General features: G+C 37.1%; 7 protein-coding genes across 7 annotated transcripts; 3 read left to right on the top strand and 4 right to left on the bottom strand.

Annotated features, from left to right (window-relative positions):
• Positions 1-617: 617 nt before the first annotated feature.
• GCK72_007913 (uncharacterized protein) lies at positions 618-2,804 on the top strand (the record flags this gene model as incomplete). Its single annotated transcript, XM_003097428.2, has 5 exons — positions 618-703; positions 1,292-1,808; positions 1,853-1,999; positions 2,459-2,580; positions 2,630-2,804. The coding sequence occupies 5 exons, from the start codon at positions 618-620 to the stop codon at positions 2,802-2,804; spliced, it is 1,047 nt and encodes a 348-aa protein (XP_003097476.2).
• Positions 2,805-3,285: 481 nt separating this feature from the next.
• On the top strand, positions 3,286-5,168 carry GCK72_007914 (uncharacterized protein; the record flags this gene model as incomplete). Its single annotated transcript, XM_003097489.2, has 5 exons — positions 3,286-3,371; positions 3,969-4,506; positions 4,616-4,756; positions 4,807-4,937; positions 4,994-5,168. The coding sequence occupies 5 exons, from the start codon at positions 3,286-3,288 to the stop codon at positions 5,166-5,168; spliced, it is 1,071 nt and encodes a 356-aa protein (XP_003097537.2).
• Positions 5,169-7,298: 2,130 nt separating this feature from the next.
• On the bottom strand, positions 7,299-8,280 carry GCK72_007915 (uncharacterized protein; the record flags this gene model as incomplete). Its single annotated transcript, XM_053726532.1, has 4 exons — positions 7,299-7,461; positions 7,519-7,640; positions 7,697-7,843; positions 8,263-8,280. The coding sequence occupies 4 exons, from the start codon at positions 8,278-8,280 to the stop codon at positions 7,299-7,301; spliced, it is 450 nt and encodes a 149-aa protein (XP_053590726.1).
• A 91-nt stretch (positions 8,281-8,371) lies between these two features.
• GCK72_007916 (uncharacterized protein) lies at positions 8,372-9,091 on the bottom strand (the record flags this gene model as incomplete). The annotated part of the gene is made up of 2 exons (XM_053726533.1): positions 8,372-8,777; positions 9,006-9,091. The coding sequence occupies 2 exons, from the start codon at positions 9,089-9,091 to the stop codon at positions 8,372-8,374; spliced, it is 492 nt and encodes a 163-aa protein (XP_053590727.1).
• A 737-nt stretch (positions 9,092-9,828) lies between these two features.
• On the bottom strand, positions 9,829-11,320 carry GCK72_007917 (uncharacterized protein; the record flags this gene model as incomplete). Its single annotated transcript, XM_053726534.1, has 5 exons — positions 9,829-10,042; positions 10,099-10,214; positions 10,263-10,400; positions 10,649-11,183; positions 11,244-11,320. The coding sequence occupies 5 exons, from the start codon at positions 11,318-11,320 to the stop codon at positions 9,829-9,831; spliced, it is 1,080 nt and encodes a 359-aa protein (XP_053590728.1).
• A 271-nt stretch (positions 11,321-11,591) lies between these two features.
• GCK72_007918 (uncharacterized protein) lies at positions 11,592-15,323 on the bottom strand (the record flags this gene model as incomplete). Its single annotated transcript, XM_053726535.1, has 9 exons — positions 11,592-11,763; positions 11,813-11,952; positions 12,000-12,143; positions 12,193-12,448; positions 13,277-13,393; positions 13,592-13,710; positions 14,460-14,603; positions 14,649-15,198; positions 15,247-15,323. The coding sequence occupies 9 exons, from the start codon at positions 15,321-15,323 to the stop codon at positions 11,592-11,594; spliced, it is 1,719 nt and encodes a 572-aa protein (XP_053590729.1).
• Positions 15,324-16,402: 1,079 nt separating this feature from the next.
• On the top strand, positions 16,403-21,994 carry GCK72_007919 (uncharacterized protein; the record flags this gene model as incomplete). Its single annotated transcript, XM_053726536.1, has 7 exons — positions 16,403-16,472; positions 17,407-17,629; positions 18,223-18,340; positions 18,953-19,037; positions 19,814-20,063; positions 21,147-21,272; positions 21,889-21,994. 7 exons carry the CDS (start codon positions 16,403-16,405, stop codon positions 21,992-21,994), a joined length of 978 nt encoding a protein of 325 aa, XP_053590730.1.
• Between the last annotated feature and the right edge of the window lie 4,653 nt (positions 21,995-26,647).

Below are 26,647 nucleotides of genomic sequence, written 5' to 3' on the forward strand. Positions count from 1 at the left end.
TATTTGGAGGCGTCTAGAAGGCCGTTTTCAAATAATATAACCCACTGATTTTCATAAGTGTTGTTTCCTTAACAAAACCATCCAAACTAAATCTGTTGATATTTATGCAAAAAATTCTAATTACCGATACCACCCATTTTACACAGGTTTTTATTGTTTTCATCAAGAGTTTATCTTTGCCGCCTTTTAAAATTAATGATATTTATTGAACTGATTTTTATAGTGATTCTAGGCGCCGCCCTCATTTTAAGCTTTTTTTCGCACTATACTTATAGCTACCTTCCGATGTAATGCATTTCTGCGGATTTTTAGTTTAAAAACCGTTTTTTTTTTCTCGTTAAACTTTTAATTAATAGATTAATTACTCTTTTTTGTTCAGAATCTAATCCAAGCCCCATTTTTCATTCAATATATAGCGCAAAAAGTTCGGTTTTTGCAACAGCGGTGCCGATTGTTGCTGCGTCTCTCACTCTCTCGTACATGCAAAAAGAGCGCGTTTGCAACACGGAATTTCTTTTTTGTTTTTCTTCGCTTTTTTATGCTATTTTTCTTGATTTTTCGTGAATTTTTCAATGTTTCATCTACTTAATATACAAATATTCAGAAAATATACAAAAATGGAAGTACCTATTCCGGCAAGAAGGAAACCGCTGTCGTATGATGCCTTGAAATCGGTGATCAAGTCAATGAGCGTCGAAAAAAGGTACAATTGTATATTTTGGGCGCAATTTTTTGCGTAATTTTCTAAAAATTAATTAAAAATAGCTCTTAACCCAGCTTTTTAAGTAAAACATGTGTTTAACATGATTTTACTTTTAGAATACACATTTCTTGCTAATTTTCATCGGCACCTTAAACATTTTTAAAAACAGAAAATTCAAGTTTTGAAAACAGAAAAAGTTCAAGAAATTAAAGAAAAAAGATTGCTTAATCAATTTATAGACGTTTTTCGTAAATAGTTTCTTAAAATATATGTTTTAAGACTAAATTGCACCCTATACATGCAAAAAAATACTACAATTTGATAAAAGAACGTTTTTCACAAAGGAAATATGGAAAAACTTAAGAAAGTTAGTTTTCATGGTTGTTTATTCCTAATTTCTGAAAGAAACCCCGTTTTCAACAAGTTTATCAACAATTAGTTCTGAAAATCCTGAATTGATAAAATTTCATTTTTGCATTAAAACTGTAAAAAACATGACCGAGTCCACCTTTTCTAGGAGATAATTCAAAATCTGAACGACATACTGTAAAATTATTTTAATTTCGTTTCACAAAGTGTAGTTTCCAGACAAGAGCTCCATACTGACTTCCCAAGCCTCCGTGCTGTCAATTCCGTTCTTCCATATACCATCAAAGAAGTGAGAATCATGCCGAATTCATTAAGAATTAACAGAAAACTCTGGGTTATTAACAAAAACCGAGAACGATCGAATTCAGATGATGAGGATTCAAATGAAACGACTATCTCGATCGTTGATCTTGATACTAACAAACGTACTCCATATTTCACTGTGAACAAATTTCTTGATGAGGCATTTGAAAAATGTTTTAATGCCTACCTCAAAAATGGTTCCACTATCCAAGAATTTGATTTATATAATTTTCCCAATTTCTTGTGTGAAAGAGATGGATCAGTCGGTTTGAAATTGAACATCTCGAAACTTAGAATGGAGGGTGAAATTGTCGACAAGTTTGATTCCTTTATTCGATTTGTGAATTTGGACAATTTGGAACATATTCATCTTATACTCGACGATAGATTAAATGAACACGGAGAGTGGTTTGGAATGTTGGAAAAGCCATTGGTAGGTGGAAATTCTTGGTTAATTTTTCAAAAACCTTTTATCAGATTACCAACTGCAAGAATCTCGACTTGTCAGTACACTCTCCTGTATCACTCATCAACTACTACACCGGTCTCAGAAACCAGACTCTGGTATTATATTATCATAATATCCGTAATTTTCCCGCCAATGATCTTCATATATTGATTGAGGTAAACACATGAATCATAAGTCTGACATATATACAGAACCGCCCAAAAAGGTTATCATCTTTTGCTGTTTTCAGCTGAAAATAACCAACTTTGAGAAGGTGTCATGGTGATACTGATTGTCCCGTGGAGTAGATTTTTAATGAATTCAAAGGTAGAAATTTATTTTTGTAGTTGACAACTATTTGTACGAGCACTCCGCAGAGAGTTATGGTCATTTTAAGACGACAGCTCAAAAATCGCACTATTTTGCACTGAAATTCGTTTTACTAGGGAGCGTCCGTACAAAACAGTTGTCAACTACAAAAATGAAGCTCTATCTTTGTTCTATATGATTCATTAAAACTTTACTCCACGGGACAATCAGTATCACCATGACACACTCTCAAAGTTGGTAATTTTCTGCTGAAAACAGCAAAAGTTGACAAGCTTTTGGACGGTTCTGTTCATTTTAAAGTTCAGAACTGGAAAACCACCAATCGACCAATCGGCACAAGTTTTTATTTATATTCATTGTATAATGATACAATCAACATTTTCAATTCTTTGGAATTTGAAGACACTTTTCCAGTCGAAGTTCGAGGGTCAGTTTGTTCATTTTAGTTTTGAAAGTCAATAACTAACCTATTTTAGTGACACAACCGATAAGCCAGGAATCGGAATTCATCTGGACGACTATCGGGATCTGATCTTGTGTCATGGTAGACATCTGATTGGAAGTTGTAGCTTCCCATCACTGAAGATGGAAGTGATTGCGAGTGGATTGCAGAGGAAGAATGGGGATTCCGAGCCGGATGTTTCTGCCTAATTTTTTTTTGTTAAATCATTCTCTCTGCATTATTTGTCTTTCTAAAAGAATCAATAAAAATATATGGATAATGTAAACCAGAGCACGAAACCAGATTTTTCGTTTTAATTTTAATGCAGACTCTCTCAGGCGAGTCATAACTGGTATTGAGCAAGCTGCCATGTCACTATGAGCAACTTATTTATATGTTGATTGGTTCTTTTTTTGTTCAGAATCTAATCCACCCCTTTCATACAATAGTTGGTGATTTTTTCGGAATCCCTTACCTTGTTAGTAGGTAGCGTTCAGTCCTGAAAACCAGTTTTCTCAACTGACTGCGGCGCAGAATGTTGCTGCGTCTCTCACTCTCTCGTACATGCAGAAGGAGCGCCGTGGCCATTCTAACAAAATTTTTTTGTTTTTCTCCGTTTTTATCGCATTTTTTCGTGACTTTTCAATGCTTTTATTCATTTAACTCACAAATATTCAGAAAAGAAACGAAATGGAGGGACCAATTCCGCCAAGAAGCAAACCGCTGTCGTATGATGCCTTGAAATCGGTTATCAAGTCAATGAGCGTCGAAAAAAGGTACATTTGTATAATTTGGGCACTATTTTTTGCATAGCTTTCTTAAAATAAATTGAAAATAGCTCTACAAACCAGATTTTTATAGTAAAACATGTATTTAACATGATTTTACCCTTAAAATACACATTTCTTGTTAATTTTATCGGCATTATTACGAAATATCACTATATATAAAGGGTTTTCGTAAATATTATTTCGAAAGTTATGGTTTAAGGTCAATTTTAATTAAATATGTGCAAAAGGTGCTAAAAATTAAAAAATAATGTTTTTCATAGAGAAAGTATGAAAAATTAAAGAAAGTTGGTATATATAAGTGTTTATTGCTAATTTCTGTTTTAAAAAACCGGTTTTTATTCTTAAAAACTAAATATTTGAGTATAGTACGTATTTCAGAGAAAAAAATCGTTCTGAATTAATAAAACTTGATTGATTTCAATCAAAACCCGTGAAAAACGTGGCCTAGTTATTGGATCTTCCGCTAGCACATTTTCTGGGTGATAACTCAAAATCTACAGTGTAGATTCTACACGACGTATTGTGAAATTATTATTGCAGAAAGGCTCAGCTTTAAATTTTATCACAAAGTATATTTTTCAGACAAGAGCTCCATCATCACCTCCCAAGCCTCCGTGCCACCAATTCCGTTCTTCCATATATAATCGAAGTTGTAAGAATCGAGCCGATTTCAATAAACATTGACTGGAAAGAATGGTATATTATCGAACACCCACGAATATGGTATCGTGATGATGATGATTCAAATGATGATGATTCAGATAATGGCGATTCAAATCAGACAACTATCTCGATTTCTTATTCTCAAAAAAGTACTCCAGATTTCCATGTGAAGGAATCTGTTGATGAGGTATTTGAAAAAATTTTCAATGTCTACCTCAAAAATGGTTCCACTATCCAATATTTTGATTTTTGTCATGTTCCCAAGTTCTTGTGTGAAAGAGATGGATCCGATGGTTTGAAATTGAACATCTCGACACTCATAATGGATAATGGATTCGACAATTTTGATGCCTTTATTCGGTTCGTGAATTTGGACACGTTGGAAAATATTTATCTTCCTTTCGAAAATAAATTCAATGAACACGGAGAGCTGTTTGGAATGCTGGAAAGGCCAGAGGTAGGTGGAAATTCTTAGTTAAAAGGGGTGAGAATGCTCCTGATCGAGAGGTTTGAACTCGCGCTATCCTATTATCGGCTTCAACAAACCGTTCAAAACCTTTTCTCAGATCATCAACTGCAAGAATCTCGACTTCTTCGTAACGGTTCCTGAAACACCCCCCATCAACTTCATCACCGGTCTCAGAAACCAAAATCTGGTATTAAATCACAGTAAGTTCGATGTCAATGAACTTCGTAACTTGATTGAGGTGAATACAAAAAACATAAGTCTGAGACATATATGCATTTTGAATTTCAGAACTGGAAGACTTCCGATCGACCAATCGGCACAAGTTTCTGTTTATGGTCCTATACACTATACGAATACAATATAAAAGAAATGTTCGATTCATTGAATCTGCAAGACACTTTTCCAATTGAAATTCAACGGTTAGTTCATTTATTTCAGGTTTGAAAGTCAATAAATAACTAGTTCTCTATTTTAGTGATTCAACCGATAAGCCAGGAATTGGTATGACAATAGACGATAATCGAGATCTGGTCGTGTATCATTGTCAACATCTAAATGGAATAATGCGCTACCCAGCACTGAAGATGGAAGTGATTGCGAGTGGATCGGAGAAGAAGAATGGGGATTCCGAGCCAGATGCCTCAGCCTAATTTTCTATGTAAATGTATTTTTTTTTCTATGTATTTTCTATGTCTTTCTATGTTTTTTAAAAGATCCAATAAAAATGAACTGACAATGTGAACCAGGGCAGAAAAACCAACGATGCGGACAAAGTTAAGAATGAAAAAGAAGGGTTTGGTGGGAAGTGTGTAAGAGAAAAATACCAAGTAAGCGGAAACATCAACAAGCACTTGGATACCCGACGAAAAAAATGTACAAGTATTTTCTGGGCGGTAGATCAAGTATACTTGTGGATCGACTTGAAATTTATGCAAGACTGGGGAATTCGGATTTGCCTGAAAATTTGAAGATTCAAGTGAACCAACTGGATACAGACTGCCACGAATTTAGTCAATATTTGCCATTCATCGATTCAAAAAGCTTCCCGTTCAAAAAACTTCAAACCGCTATCAATGGACCCGAAGATATCTTGTGATGAATTCACCTGAACAAAATTTTTCTGGAAATTTTTCTCACTTTCAATGTCCGATATGGACAAAGTGCATAGTAAAACTGTCATACTTGAAGGACTCGAGGAGGTAAAGGTGGTGGATCTTGTAAAACATTGGAGAAAAAATGGAAAGAAAGTGGGAACAACCTTTTTGTATCCTAGACATAGTGCAGAGGCTATCAAAATATACTTGAGCGAAGTGAATGAAAAATTCAAAAATTTCCGAAAAGAGTTGGAAGGAGTTATTGAAAAGTAAGTTGTAGAGGAGTATTATGAATTCATTTTTATCTGTGCATGGGAAGACCGCGCCGCACTCGCGCGGCGGCCACGCCCATTTCTTGCGGCAGTGTTCAGAAATGGAACGCAGCGTTAAAATGGGAGTGGGCGTGGCCGCCGCGCGAGTGCGGCGCGGTCTTCCCATGCACAGATAAAAATGAATTCATAATAGGGCTGTTAAAACAGGCGTTTTAAGGCGGCAATCGCCGGTTTTATTTCCGGTGTGGGCGACAATCGCCGGAAATGAAACCGGCGATTGCGGCAAATACAATTTTAAAAACCGGCGTCTAACGCCGGTTTTTATCATTTTCAGTATATTTTCTACTCAAAAAAGCGGCGTCTGACGCCGGTTTAGAAATGAAAACCGGCGTTTGACGCCGGTTTAGAAATGAAAACCGGCGTTTGACGCCGGTTTGGAAATGAAAATTGGCGATGGAAGCAAGTTTTGGAAATGAACTTGCTTTTCATGCAATTAACGTGAAAAAAGCAGCGCCGGCTTGCCGGCGATTGCCGCAAGTAACAGCCTTATAGAGGAGAACTGTAACTTTTACAGCTCCTTTTGCATTTCAGATTCATCACCGACTCGCCACGTTTTTCTATCCCAATTGTTAGAAAAGCTAAGATTATAATCTACGGAGTAGAAGTCTCGGATCGTTCGGAAGACTGCTTTGAGCTTGTTGTCAAAGTGGTGTCAAAGAATATATCCAACTGATTTTCATAAGTGTTTACTTTTAATATCAAAACATAACTATTTGATCTTCAGAGTTCTGAAAATAATCTGTCAAATGTTCTCCCATCATGTTTTAATCTCATACAGTACCGGACAAAAAGGTATCAACTTTGGCTGTTTTTAGTGGAAAGTGGCCAACTTTTACCGTGTATTTCGGTGTCACCTGATTGTCCGATAAACTCATGGTTATGTGGGTTGGACAGAGCAAAAATAGTACAGCATTTTTGTAGTTACCTTTTTTGTATGGACACTACCATGAAAATTACAGGTAAAGAAACCCATAGCTCTTTGAAATCAACTAATTTCGATGCAAATTAGCGAAATTTTGGAGATTTCCACTTTGATAACCTATAACTTTCAAGATAGTGTTCCTACAAAAAAGGCCAATTTCAAAAATTATGTGCTATTTTCGCTCTGTCAAACCCATACAAAATTAGGTAAGTTTATCGGACAATCAGGTGACACCGAAATACTCTGTCAAAATTGATCATTTTCAACTGAAAACAGCCAAAGTTGAGACTTTTTGTCCGGTACTCTAGCATTTTCGTGTAAACTTCCACTCAAGCTGTATAATTAATGTAAGTAAAAATAAAAGTTTTATTAGGAGAGTAGTGTGGCAGAGATGTTTTTGGAGTAATGGGAATAAAAAAGAGATACATATCTCTATGGCTTGGAATCCTCATTCTTCTTCTTCGATCCACTCGCAACCACTTCCATCTTCAATGCTGGGTGGTACCAAAATCCAACCGGATGTCTACCATGATACAAGAACAGAACTCGATTGTCGTCCATTTTCATACCGATTCCTCGCATTTTTGTTGCGTTACTAAAACGAGGAGTTAGTTAGTTAGTGACCTTCAAAGCTAAAATGAATAAAACTAACCGTTCAATTTCAACTGGAAAAGTGCCTTGCAGTTCCAATGAATCCATGTTGAAATATCTATCGCTTTCTAATGAGAAATAACAGAAACTTGAGCCAATTGGTCGATCGGAGGTTTTCCAGTTCTGAAATTCAAAATGTGTATATTTCGGACTTCTGACATATGAATGACGATATTCACCTCAACCAACATACGAAGATCATTGATGTGGAAATTGCTTGAATTTTCATGATTCAATACCAGATTTCGGTTTCTGAGACCGGTGTAGTAGTTGATGAATGATCTAGGAGCGAATAATATCAACTCGAGATCCTTGCAGTTGATGATCTGAAAAAAGGTGAGCGAATCTTACGGCTCGATGGCGGGATAGTATGAAAAAATGCTTTTGGCAATGAGGATAGGTCCGCGGAGTCGCTCTAATGATAACGGGGTTACATCTAGTCGTGCCGGTGAACATTGAAATTTTTCGCTTACAGTGGCGGTGTCAAATGATTAAAAATCATTATTTTGAAATTAAATATTTCAGGAACACGTAATTTCTCATTAAAGCGCAGCTATGAATATAGTCTGAGCCTCATTGTGTTACGTTCTATTATTTCCGTTCTCGGAAAGTGCTAAGCAGTAACTAGTCGCAAAATGGGTTGCCGCTTTAAGCTTCAGACGATTATGGGGTAGCGCGCGTCCTAATCTCAGGGTATCCGCCGCAGGAGCTGTCTCATCCAATTTAACCAAAAAATTCCACCTACCACAGGCTTTTGCAGCATTTCGAACAGCTCTCCATGTTGATTGAATCTATCGTAGAGTGAAAGAGAAATATATTCCAACTTTTCCAAATTCACGAATCGAATGAAGGAATCAAACACGTCGACATTCACAACAGTCGTTTTCAAATCTCGAGATGTTCAGTTTGAAACCGTCGGATCCATCTCTTTCGCACAAGAATTCCGGAAGACCCCAAATCTCAAAGTTTCGGATATTGGAATTATTTTTGACGTAAACATTGAAACATTTCTCAAATGCCTCATCAGGAGATTTGTTCACATAAAAATCTGGAGAACTTTTGTGAGAATCAAGATCGACAATCGAGATAGTCGTCTGATTTGAATCATCAAAATCATACCACAGTACTTGCTTTTTGCGAAAAGTCCATGTTTTCCGGTTTATTGTTAATGCATTCGGCACAATTCCCACTGTAGTGATGGTATATGGAAGAACGGAATTGACGGCATGGAGGCTTGGCAGATTGGTGTGGATTTCTTGTCTGAAAGACCATCTTTGAGAAAAAGCTTAAAGTTTCTGTTGTTTTTTTGCGGAGACTGCGGAGATGAGCAAATATTCACAAATTGCATCATAGTATTTTCAGCGACAGCGCAAAATTTAAATGTATCTCGGCAGTGGCGCAGCGGATCCTACTTGCACAGCCCCGCTCTCACAGAGAGAAGCCGGGGGAGGTGAAGATCTCGTTTTGGAATGTTGCAAAACCCCATACCTCTTCTCAACACTCATCGACTTGAGCACGCATTTTAATGCATTACAACTCAATGGTCTGCATCTGGGTTGATGCTGATTATCCATCTCCGCAATCGAAGACTTGACAAAACTTGTATGCACGGGGCAGTGGTGTGTCCGGAATCGGAGAGAAGATGTAGGGGATCTGTAGAGTGGTACCAAGCCTCAAACTTGGGTAATTAAACCATTTATTTTACGTGAAAAATAAAGAAAAAGAAGTTAAGAATATATAATAGAAATAAGCTTCTTGTGAAGCTTCAATTGGAGGGAGGAAGGATTACAAGATAGAAGAAAAACGCCTTAGGAAGTCTCTCCAAGGTGAGGAGTAAAAAAAGAATGGGGAAAAATATTAGAAAAATAAAAGAAATAAAAGTAAGAAAAAAAAGCAGCTTCTGGTAGCTTCTATTAAGAATGAGGGATAGAGATGAAAAACTGTCTCGCGCCGGCCCGTGGGGCGGTGCCAGACAGCTTCTTAGAGATAGAGACAATGGTCTAGAGAAAAACCATTAGAAAACTTTGAGGGGAAAGCATTGGTAGGTGTCAAGATGTCCTTGACAGTGAGAAAGAGTGTGGTCTCTTGTGAGACATGTGGAATGTGTCAAGCTGCGGGGGAGGAGAGGGTGCAGGCAGCTAACCATTCGGAACATAGTCTTTCGAGGGAAAAATATTCAATAAAGATTCATTCAAACTACTCATTATTTAATTTTGCTGATAAATGAGAACAAAAGTTGTTAAAGCGAATGCTATTCAGTGGAATGGAAGGGTAAAAGATTAGGGCGGGATATTAAACGGTCAATATCTCGTTATTGTCGAGCTCTCTTTTCACTTGGCTCCCCTTCGTCAGCTTCCTTCGCAGAAACCTCGGAATCCCCATTCTTCTTCTCCGATCCACTCGCAATCACTTCCATCTTCAGTGCTTGGAAAGCTCCTTCGTCAACCTGATGTTCCCCAATATACAAGACCAAATCCCGATTGTCTTCCATTTTGATACCGATTCCTGGTGTATCGGCTGAGTCACTAAAATAGAGAACTAGTTAGTTATTGACCTTTAAAGCTGAAATGAATAAACTCACTGTTGAATTTCAACTGGAAAAGTGTCTTGCAGTTCCAAAGAATTGAAAATGTCGTCTATATAATATGAGAGGAGGCAGAAACAGGTGCCGATTGGTCGATCGGACGTTTTCCAGTTCTGAAATTCAAAATGAATATATTTCAGACTTATGGCTTACGTATTCACCTCAATCAACATACGAAGATCATTGACGTCGAAATAATTTTGATTTAATACCAGAGTTTGGTTTCTGAGACCGATGTAATAGTTGATAAGTGATCTTGAAGCGTATAATTCCAAGTCGAGATTCTTGCAGTTGATGATCTGAGAAACCTTTTTTTTTTGATTTTATGGCGCAGGCGGTAGCATTCACGACGGCAGGTTCTAGCTACATACATGCAGTGTTTTTGACTAGTTTTGTCATAGTCATCGTAGGATTCCATATTGAGTTTTACCGAATATAACTTCCCTTGTTAAATACGTGTGTAATAAGAAAACCGAACATTTCGTCAAATATGATGCATTATGTGTATGCATCACACTTTTTTATTGGGTTCTCACCTATGTCTTACCCCTATAAACCAAGAATTTTCACCTAACGATGGCTTTCCCAACATTCCAAACTTCTCTCCTTCTTCATCGCAGAGAGAAAGAGAAATATCATCCAAATTGTCCAAATTCACGAACCGAATGAAGGAATCAAACTTGTCGACTATCCAATCATTTGCTTCAAGTCTCGAGATGTTGAGTTTGAAACCGTCTGGGTCTTCTCTTTCACACAAGAACTTGGGAACATGAAGTAAATCCAAGTTTTGGATAGTGGATCCATTTTTGAGGTAAACATTGAAACATTTTTCAAATGCCTCATCTGGAGATTGGTTTACACGGAAATCTAGAGAGCACTTGTCAGAATTAAGATCTTTAATCGAGACAGTCGACTGATTTGGATCATCATCATCTGAATTCGATTCTTCTGAGTTTTTGCGAAAAGCCCATTGTGTTCTGTTAATACTTAACTCATTTTCCCAGATTCTTACATCATCGATAGTATATGGAAGAAGGGAATTGATGGCACGGAGGCTTGGGATGTGATTATGGAGATCTTGTCTGAAAGATCTCTTTGAGAAAATGCTTGAATTTTAGTTTTTTTTTTGCGAAACGTCTTACCTCTTCTCAACACTCATCCACTTGAGCACACTTTTCAATGCATCATAACCTAATTGTCTGCTTCTCGTCTGTTCCATCTCTTCGATCGAAACGTGACCAAACTGGAATCCTGAGTCAATTGGTTGATCAAATAAGACAAACAAAAAAGATATAGTAAGATATAACAGGCTGCGAACCTTCCGGAGCATAGTCTTCCTGGGAAAATAAAGTTTAATAAAGATTAATTCATCAACCTATTAGATGCCGTTTAGACATTAAGACAAAAGTTGTTGAAGCGAATACAGAAGATTGGGTATCGCAAGAAAGAATATTAAACTAAAAATGCGAAACGAATGGTTTTAGAAAAAATTAGGCTGAAACATGTAGCTCGGAATCCCTATTCTTCTTCGATCCACTCGCAATCACTTTCATTTTCAGTGATTGATTGTACCAACTCCCAATCAGATGTTTACCATGATACAATACCAAATCCCGATTATTGTCCATTTTAATACCGATCCCTTGCATTGTGGTTGAGTCACTAAAATAGAAAACTAGTTAGTTATTGACTTTCAAAGCTGAAGGCTAACCGTGGAGATTCGGCTAACCGTTCAATTTGAACGGGAAAAGTGTCTTCCAGATTCAATGAACTGATCATGTCGTTTGTATCGTTATTATATGGATATAAATAGAAACCGGTGCCGATTGTTCGATCGGAGGTTTTCCAGTTCTTAAATTCAACATGTATATATTTCAGACTTATGTTTTTATATTCACCTCAATCAACATAAGAAGATCATCAACGTTGAAATTATTATCTTTTAATACCAGAGATTGGTTTCTGAGGCCAGTTAAGTAGTTGATTGGTGATTCAGGAACGGATAATACTACTGTCAAGTCGAGATTCTTGCAGTTGATAATCTGAGAAAACGTTTTCAAAGTATCCATTGAAAGAAAAATAGTATCTTACCGCTGGCTTTTCTAACACTCCAAACCGACCTCCGTGTTCATGTGATTTATTGTAGAGTGTAAGAGAAATACGTTCTAACTTGTCCAAATTCACAAATCGAATAAACGCATCAAACTCGTCTAGTGAACGTGTTATCTTATTAGTTGTTATAAGTCTCGAAATATTCCATTTCACAGTCTCCCAGACTCCGAGTAAGAACTGCAAGGAAATTTTTGATCTACCCTCATGACACGAAACATTTGAGAAATTAGCAGGTCTAAAACGTTATTTCATTATTTTTTAGCGTAAAGCTCAAGGTCAGAAGTAAGAAAATTTCAGTTTTAGAATTATTCTGAGAGCATTATCCAACCATTCAATCCAAAAAATTCTGGTTTCAGATACTTTTTCAAGTCGAAAAGGCTAGTTTTCATTTTGATTTCGGAAAAATCTACGGGATTTGTTCATTTCTCAACATTATCCAACGAATGATAGCTCAAATCGTGCTCCGGAGATTTTTACACATTTCTGTAGGACGGTTTTTCAATTTGCTCATTAGTTTTCGAGAAAATAACAAAAAATTGAAAGAAATTCGGAATTTGATCGATTTCTCGAAAACTATTGTGCAAATTGAAAAACCATCCTACAGAAATGTGTACAAATCTCCGGAGCACGATTTGAGCTATCATTCGTTGGATAATGTTGAGAAATGAATAAATCCCGTAGATTTTTCCGAAATCAAAATGAAAAATTGCCTTTTCGACTTGAAAAAGTATCTGAAACCAGAATTTTTTGGATTGAATGGTTGGATAATGCTCTCAGAATAATTCTAAAACTGAAATTTTCTTACTTCTGACCTTGAGCTTTACGCTAAAAAATAATGAAATAACGTTTTAGACCTGCTAATTTCTCAAATTTTTCGTTTCATGAGGGTAGATCAAAAATTTCCTTGCAGTTCTTACTCGGAGTCTGGGAGACTGTGCATTTCAAACCATCAGATACATCTCTTTCACACAAGAACTTGGGAATGTCACATAAATCAAAGTCTTGGATATTGGAACCATTTTTGAGGTAGACAGTGAAACATTTTTCAAATGCCTCGTCAAACGATTTGTTCACAGTAAAATCTGGAGAACGTTGGTCAGTATCAACATCGACAATCGAGATCGTCGTCTGATTTGAATCACCATCATCTGAATTCGATTTGCCAAAAACCCAGAGTTTCCTGTTAATGTTTATTGAATTTGGCATGATTCTCACTGATTTGATGGTATATGGAAGCAGGGAATTGATGGTACGGAGACTTGGGAGGTGATTGTGGAGCTCTTGTCTGAAAGACCGTCTCTGTCTTTCTCAGTAGTGGCACGGCGCATCCTATTACTCGCTTGTACAGAGCCCGACGGAATGTTGTAAAAACTCTTACCTCTTCTCAACACTCATCGACTTGAGCACACTTTTCAGCGCATCATAACTTAATGGTCTACTTCTCGATAGATTCAGATTATCCATCTCTTCGATCGAATACGTGACCGAACTGGAATCCTGAGTCAATTCTGAGTTGGTTGAACAAATAACATCAACAAGAAAGATACAGTAAGATAGAAAAGGCAGATAACCTTCCGGAGAATAGTCTTCCGGAGAAATAATAAAATAAAGATTCATTCAACACCTAATTTTTAGAAGTTGTTGATACTTTAGGACAAAAGCTGTTGAATAGAACCAAGAAGATTTGAAGGGTAAAAGATTGGGATGGGGTACCAAGCGGTCCATAGCTCATTATTGTCGAGCTCTCTTTTCGCTTGGCTCTTCTTCATCAGCATTCTTCGTTGACAAACCACCTTCGATCACTTCCATTTTGAAAAGCTCGGGGTTTTTAGAATAATCGATGAGCAAATCATTCCCATCAGGCAATTTCAGAAAAAGGCACTCCAAACAGGCTTTTCTGAAAAAAATACAGAATAACATAGATACAATAAGAGAATGGGTCACTTCAATATCGGATGTACCGCTGGCACTGCGCCAATATTCTTTTCAATCCTGCGGAATAGTAAGGACTGTGTTCTTTTTAAAAAACACTTGTTTGTGAAACGAGATCCAACCGGTCGAGGAGACTCGGACCAAGCCTGCATATAAGGTGATATCTCTTCTCAGAATGATCGGTATGATTAGAACTTCGGATAAAAACCGTCCGGACATAGGTTTAATGGAACGTAACCGTCACCAATTGTTTAGCCGGTCCTGACTTGTACAAATCCAAGTTGTGATGTTTAGCTATCTCGTTTTATTCTTACCTTCACCAATGGTTCGATGGCATTATATAGACCATGAATCACTACCAAATGCTCGTTTCTCAGATGAATAAGATGATTCTCGAAAAGATGTGTTTCACGATCCAGTCCTGATGTATTCAGTACTAGTTTTTTGCAGTTAATGACCTGGAAAATAGACAGGGCATTAAAAAACGAAAAAGAGCTACACACCTCCGGCTTTTCGAGAAGCTTCACTGATAACATACTAAGGTGGAACTCCATGTTTGTCAATTGTTCGAAGTCGATGAATCGAGATATACGCTCGTAGCTCGTGGTCGTATCAGCACAACATGCCATTTCAATGCTAGACACTCCAATTTTCCAGTTGCCACAGTTCTTCTTGTCGAGCCATTCTAAAGCACTTCTCAGTTCCAACTTGTCAACAACAGTCCCATTTCTCAGATATGTGTCAAAGAGTTGATTGTATGCGTCTTCCGGTGATTTGCTCAATCGATGACAGCGAATTGGTTTCCGAAACCGATCTTCCGGTGATTGGTTCGGTTGTTGGAAACGGTTTCTATCTCTAGATCGCCTGATTTTGAAATAAACGATGACTTTATTTTCTGAATCCTCATTCCCGTCGGATGTTTCCACTTTTTTAAACCCCCAAAGCTTCCTGTTGATTGCAATGTAGTCATCTCCAAGGGACAGATTTTCAATTCTATATGGAACAACTGCATTTGCTGTGCGGAGTTCTGGAATGCAGCGACAGAGTTCTTGTCTGAAACATGTACACGACGTTTGAGATGTTGTAGAGCGTAAAACTCACCTCTTCTCCACACTCATTGACTTGAGCAAACTTTTTATTGCATCATAACCCAATGGTCTGCTTCTCGGCTGCTCCATTTTCATTACCCAAAACGTGACGGTTGGAGAAGAGGACAGGTAAGAATAATACAGTAAGATAGAATATGTAAAGAAAAGCCAAAACTATGAGGTAGGGAACTGTTAGCTAATCGTAGGTTTTTTTTGTTTTACTTGACCCCCTATTTTTTTTTCGAAAAAAAATGCCGGTTTGAACTTTTCGAAAAAAAATTGGGCAAATTTTCAAGATTTTCCCAATGTTCTCTTTTTAAATTTGAAGAAACCCCTTACTCGAACAATAAAAATGTTCATCAGTCAATTTAGTCATAAACGCAAAACGCGTCAAAGGCGCGCCAGCGACTAAAAGTTTAAACTGAAAATTGCCCGATTTTGAGCGAATTTTCATAGTTTTTCAGGCAGTTGAGAGTTTCAGAGGAAAAAAAATCGAAATTCATACAAAAAACTGCTAAAACCGCTAAAAATCATGTGAAATCAGCAGAATTAAAATTAAAAACGCGCCAAAGGCACCCCAGACGGCAAATTTTCAAGATTTTTACAGTTTTCACTTTTAAAATTGAAGAAAACTTGTATTTGAACAACAAAAATGTTCGAAAATGCTCGAAAATCCTTTAAATTAGCCAAAAATAACAAAACGCGTCAAAGGCGCGCCAGATGCTCGAAATGAAAAGATGAAGTATCAAAGTTTTCGGTATTTCCGGTCAAAATTTCGAACGTTTTAAGGTTAAAAATGCGACCTTGAAACGTATTTTAACATTAAAAAGAATAATTTCGCACTTTTTTTTTCGGAAAAAAAAATCAATTTAAAATTTTTTTTCAAAACTCACTTTTTTCGAAGCTCATCGACTATAAAACCGATTTCAATTTTTTTGGCGTATTTTTAAACAGTAAAATTATGGAAAATGCTGGAAAATCTGTTGAAAAGAGCTCTCAAAAAGTGCTCAATGAATTTCCAAACGACACTCCGCTATCCCGCTTAGCGCGTGTTGTTTAGCGTAAATCGACACCGATTTATTATTCGAATTTCGGCGGATTTTTGGAGTTTTTTCGCTAAAAAAAGGTTTTTTCTTCAAAAAATCACTAAAAATAAGAATTTCAGAGCAATGGGGGACGAGTTGGACGCGTTGACAAGCCAATTGAGCAGTGGATTTCAAGTCGACCCGGCTGCACTCGGTAAGTTTTTGAGAATATTAATTTTTGATAGTTTCAGAATGAATTTCGCATGGATTCGGTGTTCAGAAGCTAGTCGGAAATGTCGGATTCTATAAAAATGTCGAAAATTCTAAAAAAAATCCGAGAAATTTCTAAAATTATTGATTTTTAGTCAAATTTTTAATTTTTTAAAAGTTTTCTCTTTTTAAAATTGAAAAAAAACCCGTGTTCGAACCATAAAAACTTTTCAAACCGCTTGAAAATCAATTGAATCAACCAAAAATAGCAAAACGCGTCAAAGGCGCGCCAAATTCAGTGAAAACTGAAAATGACCTGATTTATAGCGAATTTTCTCAGTTTTCTGGGTTTTTACGAGTTTTAGAGCGAATAAATAGAATTTCATACGAAAAAATTGTTAAAACCGCTGAAAATTATGTGAAACCAGCAAAAAAAGCTCAAGAACGCGTCACAGGTGTCCCAGCTGAGCTTTTTTGCTGATTTCACATAATTTTCAGCGGTTTTAGCAAATTTTTTTTGTAAGAAGTCCGATATTTCCACTCTGTAACTCGTAAAAATCCAGAAATTCGCTCTAATTTTCAGTTTTAGCATCATTTCTACCAGCTGGCGCGTCTTTGACGCGTTTCTGGTTAATTTCACTGATTTTTGAGCGGTTCTAAACATTTGTATCGTTTGAATACGGGGTTTCTTCAGTTTTATAAAGGAAAAACTGAAAAAAATCTTGAAATTTTGCTTAAAATTCAATAATTTTCACGATTTAGCAGGTTTTTGCATAATTTTCGACATTTTTATAGATTCCGACATTTCCGACTCCGAAAATCATTCTGAAACTATCAAAAATTGAATTTTAAAAAGGGAAACCCAGAAATCTTGAAAATTTGCCCAAAAACGCGCCACAGGCGCCCCAGTTACCTAATTGTTGAGCTGAAAATTGCAGGCGAACATCCTCGATACTCTCAATTCAAAAATTTATCAAAAGCGGCGGAGCAACAAGCGAAACGACGTGAAGAGACATTGGAACGACAAAAGAATGGACGATTCGATAAAATGATGAAATTGAGGAATCTGGCGTTCGACGACACGACTTCAGATGAGGAAGACGCCGACGGATTTGTGGAAGTCAAGTCGAAGGCGGCTTGCAAGAAGAATAAGTTTGGAAGGTGCGGATTCATCAGGTTTTAGGTGGAAAATCCTGAAATTTAGTCTGAAAATCGATCTGAAAACGTCAGAAACTAGGAAAAATAGAGTTTTCGCTTGTAAAAGAGCTTCTAGGAGCTTCAAAAAGGGTTTAGAGGCTGAAAATTGTTAAAAATGATTGCAATCGAAGAATTGACTATAAAATTGAGATTTTTCGAGTTTTTATGAGGTTATTCCCCAAGTTTTTACTAAAGACCCTCTGAAATTTGCCGATTTACACCTAAAAATCGAAAAAAATTGAGTTTTGGACACAAAAAGCAATAAAAGTTATCGATTTCGATAATTTAAAACCAATTTTCTTTTGAAATGTCAAATAAAACGTAGTTTTAGATCAAGATATCTAAAAATCCTCCAAAAGTTCGGATTATTTCCGATGTTAATCTGAAAAACGATATGAAAACGTCAAAAACTAGAAAAAAAGGAGTTTTCGCCTGTAAATGAGCTTCTAGGAGCTTCATACTGCTGAAATTCTTATGACACTTCCATAAAAACCGAAAAATGCCGACTTTCCAGCTGAAAATAGCAATTTTTCCATTTAATAGCTCAAAAAATTCAGATACGCCGACAAATTGATGTTAAGTGAGTGGTTGGTCGACATTCCAGACTCACTTTCAACTGAATGGACAATGGTGATGGCACCGACTGGAAAGAGGTGTTTGGTCGTTGCTTCGAGGGTTGGTTGGAGTAGAAATATGTGAAAATCTGCGGAAAAACTGTAAAAATGACAATTTTTCGAGTTTCCCAACGAAAAATAGATGGTTTTACCGCATCTGGGGTGTCTTTGACGCATTTTCAGAGATTTTAAACTAAAAAATCACATAACTGGGGCGCCTGCGGCGAGTTGGAGTGTAATTTACGTCCTTTCCGATTAAAAAAAAGCAATTTTCACTACAACGGGGGTACCATTGGCGCGTTTTTGAGTTTTTTTGCTGTAGAAATGGCTGAAAATAATAGTTTTCGAGAAAAAATAGAAAAAATCGGGAAAAATTGAGTAAAACCAGCTTCAAACTAAAAAATCGACACAAAATATCATTTTCACACCTTCTAGCATAGTTTTTGACGTATTTTCATCTAATTTTCTTTGGAAAACTCGGAAAACAGTTCAAAACGAGTTTTCCAAAGAAAATTAGGAAAAAATACGTCAAAAACTATGCAAGAAGGTGTGAAAATGATATTTTGTGTCGATTTTTTAGTTTGAAGCTGGTTTTACTCAATTTTTAACCTATTTTTAACGGATTTTTTCAATTTTTCCACCCAAAAATTCAATTTTTTCCACTTTTTTGTAGGGATACACGACATCTTACAATAAAGCGGGTCGCCAACTCGGACAATTTCAATCTCGACTCCCTGGTGGTAATAGTCGATCGAAGAGTGAGTTTATTTTTCAAAAAAATTCACCTTTTCCGCTTAAAAACTAAGAAAATTGATATATTTTCGTGATTTTAGACTAAAAATCACAATTTTGTGTTGAAAAAATACGAATTTCTTCTTGTTTCTTTTTAAAAAAACTCTTTTTTCAGACAAAAATCGCTGAAAAGCGCATTAATTTCGGGTTTTTAGCTTAAAATCCCGATTTCTCGGTTAAAAACCTCTTTTGTTGAAATTTCTAGCTGAAAATCGTAACAATTTGGAGGTTTTTCCAGCATATTTCAATTTCAAACCGCTCTGAGCTCATTTCCTTTCTATTTTGAAGATTTTCAAAAAAATAGGGCGAAAAATCAAAATTTTTTGTATTTTTTAGTCTAAACGAGCTACTGGCCCTCCAAAATTTTACATTTACGGCATTTATGATGGCTAAACACTTAATTTCATCGAAAAATTGGGATTTTTCACGATTTTTTAGTCTGAAAATGAGTTTTTCAGTGGATGTTCGTTGAAAATTCAAGATTTTTTGCGATTTTGATGTCTGAAAATCAATATTTCGTCGAAAATCACGTTTTTTAAGCCTAAAACTCAGAAGTTTCGGCCAAAAAGCAGACATCCGGCCATCCGGACACACCGTTACCAATTTTTCGAAATTTGGGCATAGCTGACGTCTATTTGACTGAAATTAACAATTTTTTCGCATAAAAAAGGAGTATTTTCGTATTTTAAACTAAAAATCCCAATTTTGTGTGAAAAAACTACGAATGTCTTCTTTTTTGCAGACCAATCATGGACAATTCTCGACTGTATCTACGCGAATCAAGTGTATCACGTGTTGGACGTCTTGACATGGAATGCACACGAATTCGCCGAGAATCCGTACGATTTTCGTCAATTTATGCTCAAATCGAAGCTCGACGAGCAGCCCGAGTTGGCCACGCCCACCGCCGGATTCAGGGCGGTTTTTGTGGCGGCGCCAAGTGCTCCGTGCTCAAAAGAGCAAATGGAAGAGTTGATGAAGGCGGAGATTGAGTGAGTGAGAGGAGAGGACATCCGGACTCACAGATAGACAGACAAACAGGAAAAAGACGGTTTTGACCAAAAATGTCATTTCCCAGTCTGTCTGTGTGTCCCGGTGTCCAAAAATGACAAATTTTCGGGAAATGTACATCCGGACACACTGACAGACAGGAAAATGACATTGTTGAATCTTTTTTAGCTCCTAGATGCTTTAAAACGTCCAAAAACAGTACAAGCTTCATTGTTAGACATCCGGACACACAGACAGACATCTGGACGTTTGGATGCATCGTCTTCTAGAATCCAGATTCTGGATTCACAAACTTATAGACAGACATTACTGTAGAAGACTGAAACTGAAATGTGACAAAATGCGCTCTAATTGCAATCGTTGTGAAAATGACTGACATTTCCATATATGGTTCTGAATAGAGCGCATTTAGTCACGCGTAGGCGGAAGCTATGCCCAAATTGTTAGCCGAATTTCTGAGATTTCAGGAAAATGTTATTTTTGGACATCCGGACACACAGACAGGTATACAAAAAATCGACATTTTTAGACAATTTTCATTCGATTTATTGGTTTTTCAAAGCTTTTCAACCGATTTTGAGGTATTTTTCTTGAAAAATTACACGTTTTGGGCGATTTTTCACGAAAAATTGTCGATTTTTGTCGATTTCCAACCAAAATGACATTTTTGGACATCCGGACATACACACAGACATCAGGACGTGATGGATAGACAGACAGACAATTTAACACGAGATTCAAGCAAAAATCTGAAAATGTGACATCCGGACGCTCTGGACACACAGACAGACATCCAGAGACTTTTCGGACATCCGGACACAAGTTTTGTCTGAAAATCCTGAAAATTAAATAGAATTTGGACATCCGGACACACGGACAGACAAAAAAAATGTTTAAAAATCTAATTTTTCTGTCTGCCTGTGAGTCCGGATGTCCGGATGTCCAAAAATGACCGATTTTTCGAATTTTTCTACTTAAAACTTCCGAAATGTCAGTAAAATTCTGCATTTTCGGACATCCGGACATTCGGACACACCAACAATCCCCCATTTTCTTTTTTGCAGTTTCCGCCTCGACGGTCTCCTCTTCTATCACAAATCTGTGATCTACGAGCCGGGACAGTCGCCACTCGTCGGATGGCTGAAACCATGGATGTTGCCAGAGATTCTCAGTGTGACTATACCAGAAAAGTGAGTGTCGGCTGGCGTGACGTTGGCGCGTTTTTTCCAAAAATTTCCGACGTTTTTGAGGGTTTTGGAGTGAATTGTATCACATTTTAAGCTTGACCTGGCGCACCTCCGCCGCGTCCCCTTTAGTAGTGAAAAGCTGGGGTGCAGTTGGCGCGTTTTATCAGATTTTGAGCTTGATCTGGCGCGCCTCTGCCGCGTCTTTGAGGTGTGAGTAACTGGGGTGACGTTGGCGCGTTTTTGAGGGTGTCGGAGTGAATTTTAACGAATTTTTTATTAAAAAAAGCCCGCGGGCGCGCCTCTGTCGTGTTTTCCCGATTCTGAGCTTAAAAATGAGCCCACTGTCGTGTCACTGCCGCGTCCTTCAGCTGTGCGTAGCTGGCGTGTCGTTGGCGCGTTTCTATCATATTTTAAGCATGAGCTGGCGCGCCTCTGGCGCGTTTTCTGATTGAGCCGCCTCTGGAGTGCCGTTGACGCGTTTTTGATGGTTTCAGAGTGTGTTTTATCAGATTTTAAGCTAAAAACTAGCTCTCTAGCGCACCTCCGGCGTTTTTTTTTTTAGATTTTAGGCTTGATCTGGCGCGCCTTTGCCGCGTTTTCTAATTGTAATCAGTTCCAGATATGAAAAAGAGTCGAATGGACAATCGTCTGCTGAATACATCGAATCGTACAATCAGAAACACAAACATCAATCGAAAATCGATCGAACTATGGAACAGGATTAGGCACCGCCGGATATCGATAATTTATTGATTTTATTGTTTTTTTTTTTGAGATTTTGGGGTTTACGGGGGGATTTGGCAGTTAAACCGTCAAAAATGACTGAAAAATGGTCAAAAATAGCTGGAAATTAGTCAAATATGACTGAAATTTGGAAGAAATTGACCCAAAAACTGAGAAGCTTTTTTGAAGAAAATCGACTGAAAATGAGGGAAAAACTGCTTTAAAATGTTAAAATCGAGTATTTTGACCATTTCCCTATGAAAAATGATAGATTTCTCAGTTTTTGAGCCAACTTTCGTCAATTTTCAGTGATTTTCAGTCATTTTTATCGATTTTCAGTCATTTTTGACCAATTTTTGGCAATTTTTTATTGATTTTCAGCAATTTTTGACCGATTTTCAGTTATTTTTGATTGATTTTCAGTCATTTTGGTCCAGTTTTCAGCCCTTTTCCACCAAAAACTCCCAAAAAATTCCCCATGCCCTTCTAATAGAGGTATCTCTCTCTCTCTCCATCGCTTCCTGTTGTCTACTGTATATTCATTCCATTGTGGAATTTCCATAGGATATATATATATCATCATGTTTCATCATTCAGAGTTCCTTTTCAGGTAAAGTTTTATTCCCAAAAAATCCATTTTTTTTGATAACTAACCGATCCAAAAATCTTAAATTTTCTCCCTTTTTCCTAAAAAATTCCTATTTTTTAAAATTTTTAGGCGATTTTTGTCTTTCCCCCCCCCCAAAAATCAATTTTTCTAATTTTTTTCTGTCTGAAAATCAAAAATCAACCTTCTTTGTGTCTTATTATTCTTGTTTTTCTTGTTTTTTTCCATTCTTTTTTCCCCTTTTTTATAAAATTCCGATTCCACAGTAGGCTTATTGAATTTAGCCCCCAATTTTTTATATATATATTTTTGTTCCATTTTTGTTCCATTTGATTCTTTCAAAAAAAGGAAAAAAGATAATCGTTTTCTCTTGTCGTCTCGCTTCGACGAATGTCACTCCCCCCTTCTGAATATACATCCAGTCTGGTTTCGCCCCCCTTTTTCTCTCCTATTCGATATTTGATTCCCCCCTTTTCTCACTTTATAGACAGAAATTGGAGAGACGTGGAGAAGAAGACGATAATCAATTCGCGGTTATCTCTATTCTCTTCTTCTTCTCTTTTTCCCCATTGATCACTACGTAATTTCTCGTTTAATTTCACCTAGATACTCTCCACAGGCTAATATTCAAGTTTTTCCCCACTATTAGGATTAGAATCCATGGCGACTTGATAACTTTTTGATTCACACGCCGTCATTTCCTCTTTTGATACACCGATTTTTGAAGATTTTTAGGCGATTTTCAGTCCCGTAGAGCGCGCTTGCCTTCTTCTTACCATTTTTAGAGATACTAATAGTTAGCAGCGGTTTTGAACGATTTTTGGAGATTTTTAGTCCATTCTAGTGATATTTAGAGATTCTATTAGTTAGAGCGCATTTGCATTACTTGAAGAACCATTTTTCGGATTTTAATGAAAAAATCGACTAACTTTGAGAACCCGTCACAGCTTACGGTTTTGATCTACATTGTCAAATTTACATTTATTTTGTAGATCAAATCTATGGCTACATTTTTCTAGTTGACGACTTTTCGGTAGCTCCGCCCACTTTTGAGATATGCGCCTTTAAAGATAGATAGCTTGACACCGTTGGTCACCCCACCTCTAGGTCCGCCAATTTTGAAGCCCCGTATCTCTGTCGATTTTTGACCTAATCAGAATCTGAAAGCTGATTCAGAATCCTCAGAGCTTCAGCTTTCTAGTGGTATACAGTTTGGTGTCTGAAAATAGGCGGAGCCTAGAAATATCAACAAGTTTCCTGAGATCCCCAAGGCTCAAGTAACGTTTTCGCTGAACTCCTGTATTTCCGCCCATTTTTTCCATACCCAGAATCTGAAACCTGATTCAGAATCCTCATGAATTCACCTCTCGAAACATATATAACAAGACGCGCCTAGACATCTGGACGCAGAGATGCACAGACAGACAGGGAGAGTTCGTTGAGTTCAGTAACACCGCTTGTTCCCGAAGCGCTATCTTTGAGCCCTCATAACTCCACCCATTTTTGACCTACCAAGAATCTGAAAGCTGATTCAGAATCCTCATAACCTTAGCTTTCCAGTAATATATAATTTGGACATCCTGACACATCGGACACACAGACAGACATACATTAAAAGTAACAGCGAAATCTGAATGCCGTCGTCTGGTTATCCTTTTGAAAATCGTAGTATCTCGGATCATTTTTGACTTATCCAGAATCTGAAAACAGATTCAGAATCCTCATAATTTCAGCATTCTTGTGATATGTAACTTGAACATCTGGACACTCTGGTCAGACAGACAGACAGACAGCAGTACTCTAGACACCTAGTCAGTCCTGAGCACTCCAAATAGCTTGAGGCGTCTGTCTGTGTGTCCGAGGTGTCCGGATGTCTAGCATACATGAATTATATATGAATAGAAAGCTGAAATTATAAGAATTCTGAATCTGTTTTTAAATTTTAGAAAAGTCAAAAATGAAGAAAGTTACGAGGATTTCAGTTTAAAAAAAAATTTTTTTTAATTTTTTTGGCTAAAATTGAAACATTTGTAACTTCCTTCATTTTTGACCGTTCTAAAATCTGAAAAGAGAGTCCGAATCCGCATAACTTTAGCTTTCCAATGATATATAATTTGGACATCCGGACAGTCCGGGCACACAGACAGACAGAATTTAAAAAACCGTCAAATTTGAACACCGTGTTCAAGTTATCCTCCTTAAAATTGTTCTATCTCGGTTCATTTAGAAGCTAGACAGAATCTGAAAACAGATTCAAAATCCTTATGGTTTCAGCTTTCTAGTCGTATAAATTTGGACATCTGGACACATCGGACACACAGACAGACAGTCCAGAACTTCGTTTTTAAATGAGTCTTCTAGAAATCAATGTATCTCTGCCAGTTTTTGACATAAATAAATTTTGAAAACAGATTCAGAATCCTCATAACCTTAGCTTCCTTACTAATCCCATTCAGTACAATACCTACACACACACTACAAACTACACACCCTCTATCTTCTTATGTACCAACTTCCTCCTCAATCTCTTATTACACCCCATGTTCCCAATGACCTTCTCTCTCCCCACCCAAGTTGACCCCATTCAACTTCTCAATTCTCTATTATTCTTCTTCTCCAATTTTGCTATTGGCAGAATAAGAAGAAAAAGATGATGACCTCCAAGGTCTCTCCGTCAAATTGCCAACAGGTTAAGTGCGTTGATGGTGATGGGGGCGAAGACACACACGTCTTCTTCTTTTTTTGAAAAAAAAAAGAAAAAGAAGAAGAAGACATGTTGGTGATGACGTAGACACCTTCAATATATAATTGTTATATTTGTTAACCCCAATTATCAAGCAATTAGGAACCTTCTAGAATGGACATGAATCAAGTAAATACATACATATATAACGTTATGTTGTGAAGGTCTGCAGGGACCGCCTTGTTTTTTTTTTCACTTTTTAGTTATGTGTACTGTATTGAGCATGTCTAGACCTCCATTTTCATGGTTGACACTTTCTCGATAGCTCCGCCCACTTTTGAGATATGCGCCTTTAAAGTACTGTAGAGATTGGTTGAGATCGGTTGAGATCGGCTATATATATATTTGAGATCCCGTCATGACTTCCTGGTTTACTGTAGAGATTTTCATGTCACATGGGTATGTAGATCAAACCTAGACCTTTATTTTCATAGTTGACAACTTTTTGATAGCTCCGCCCACTTTTGAGATATGCGGCTTTCACGTTGAGTCCCATGCTACCTATGCAAACGCGCTCTGAAAAAGACATGGTCCGCAATACGTGGCGGTGAACATTAGAATCTATTTTCCAACAGAAAATTTTAGGATACGTGAAAATATTTTTCATTTCCACGTAGTTTCTCGTTAGAGCGTGTTCGCTTAGGTAGCCTGGGACTCAACGTGGGCTTTTAAGTTGGAAATTTGTTAAATTAGTCATTTTCAACGAGAAAATGCGATTTTTACATCAAAATAACCGGAAAATGTCATTTCTGACGTTAAAAACTATTCAAAACGCAATTTTTCATGCCGAAAACCACATTTTTAGCAAAATTTGAGATTCGCCGAGTAGTTGTTGGACAAGGTGCACCACTATGAGAATGGGTACCAGGGTTCGATCCCGCTTGGGGTCAATTCTTTGAATTTTTGAATTTTTTCTGTTTTTAGTTTATTTTATATTGTAGATCAAATCTAGTAGATCATTTTTGTAGTTGACACTTTTTGATGGCTCCGCCCACTTTTGAGATATGCGCCTTTAAAGACGCTAGCTTCTCTGTCCCTCTCCCTCACCCATTTGTGTTTAAAGGCGCATATCTCAAAAGTGGGCGGAGCTATCAAAAAATTGTCAACTACAAAAATAGAGAACCATGTTTGATCTACAATATAAATGTAAATTTGGCAGTGTAGATCAAAACTGTAAACCGTGACGGGATCTAAAATATTGCTGATTTTCAGATTTTTTTTTCAAACAAATTTTTTTTCTTCTCATTTTTTGTTACTTTTTAAAATCAAAGTAGTTTTCCCTAAAATGCAATATATTTTTACAGT

This window comes from Caenorhabditis remanei, chromosome II, assembly GCF_010183535.1.
Source record: "Caenorhabditis remanei strain PX506 chromosome II, whole genome shotgun sequence".
Lineage (NCBI taxonomy): Eukaryota > Metazoa > Nematoda > Chromadorea > Rhabditida > Rhabditidae > Caenorhabditis > Caenorhabditis remanei.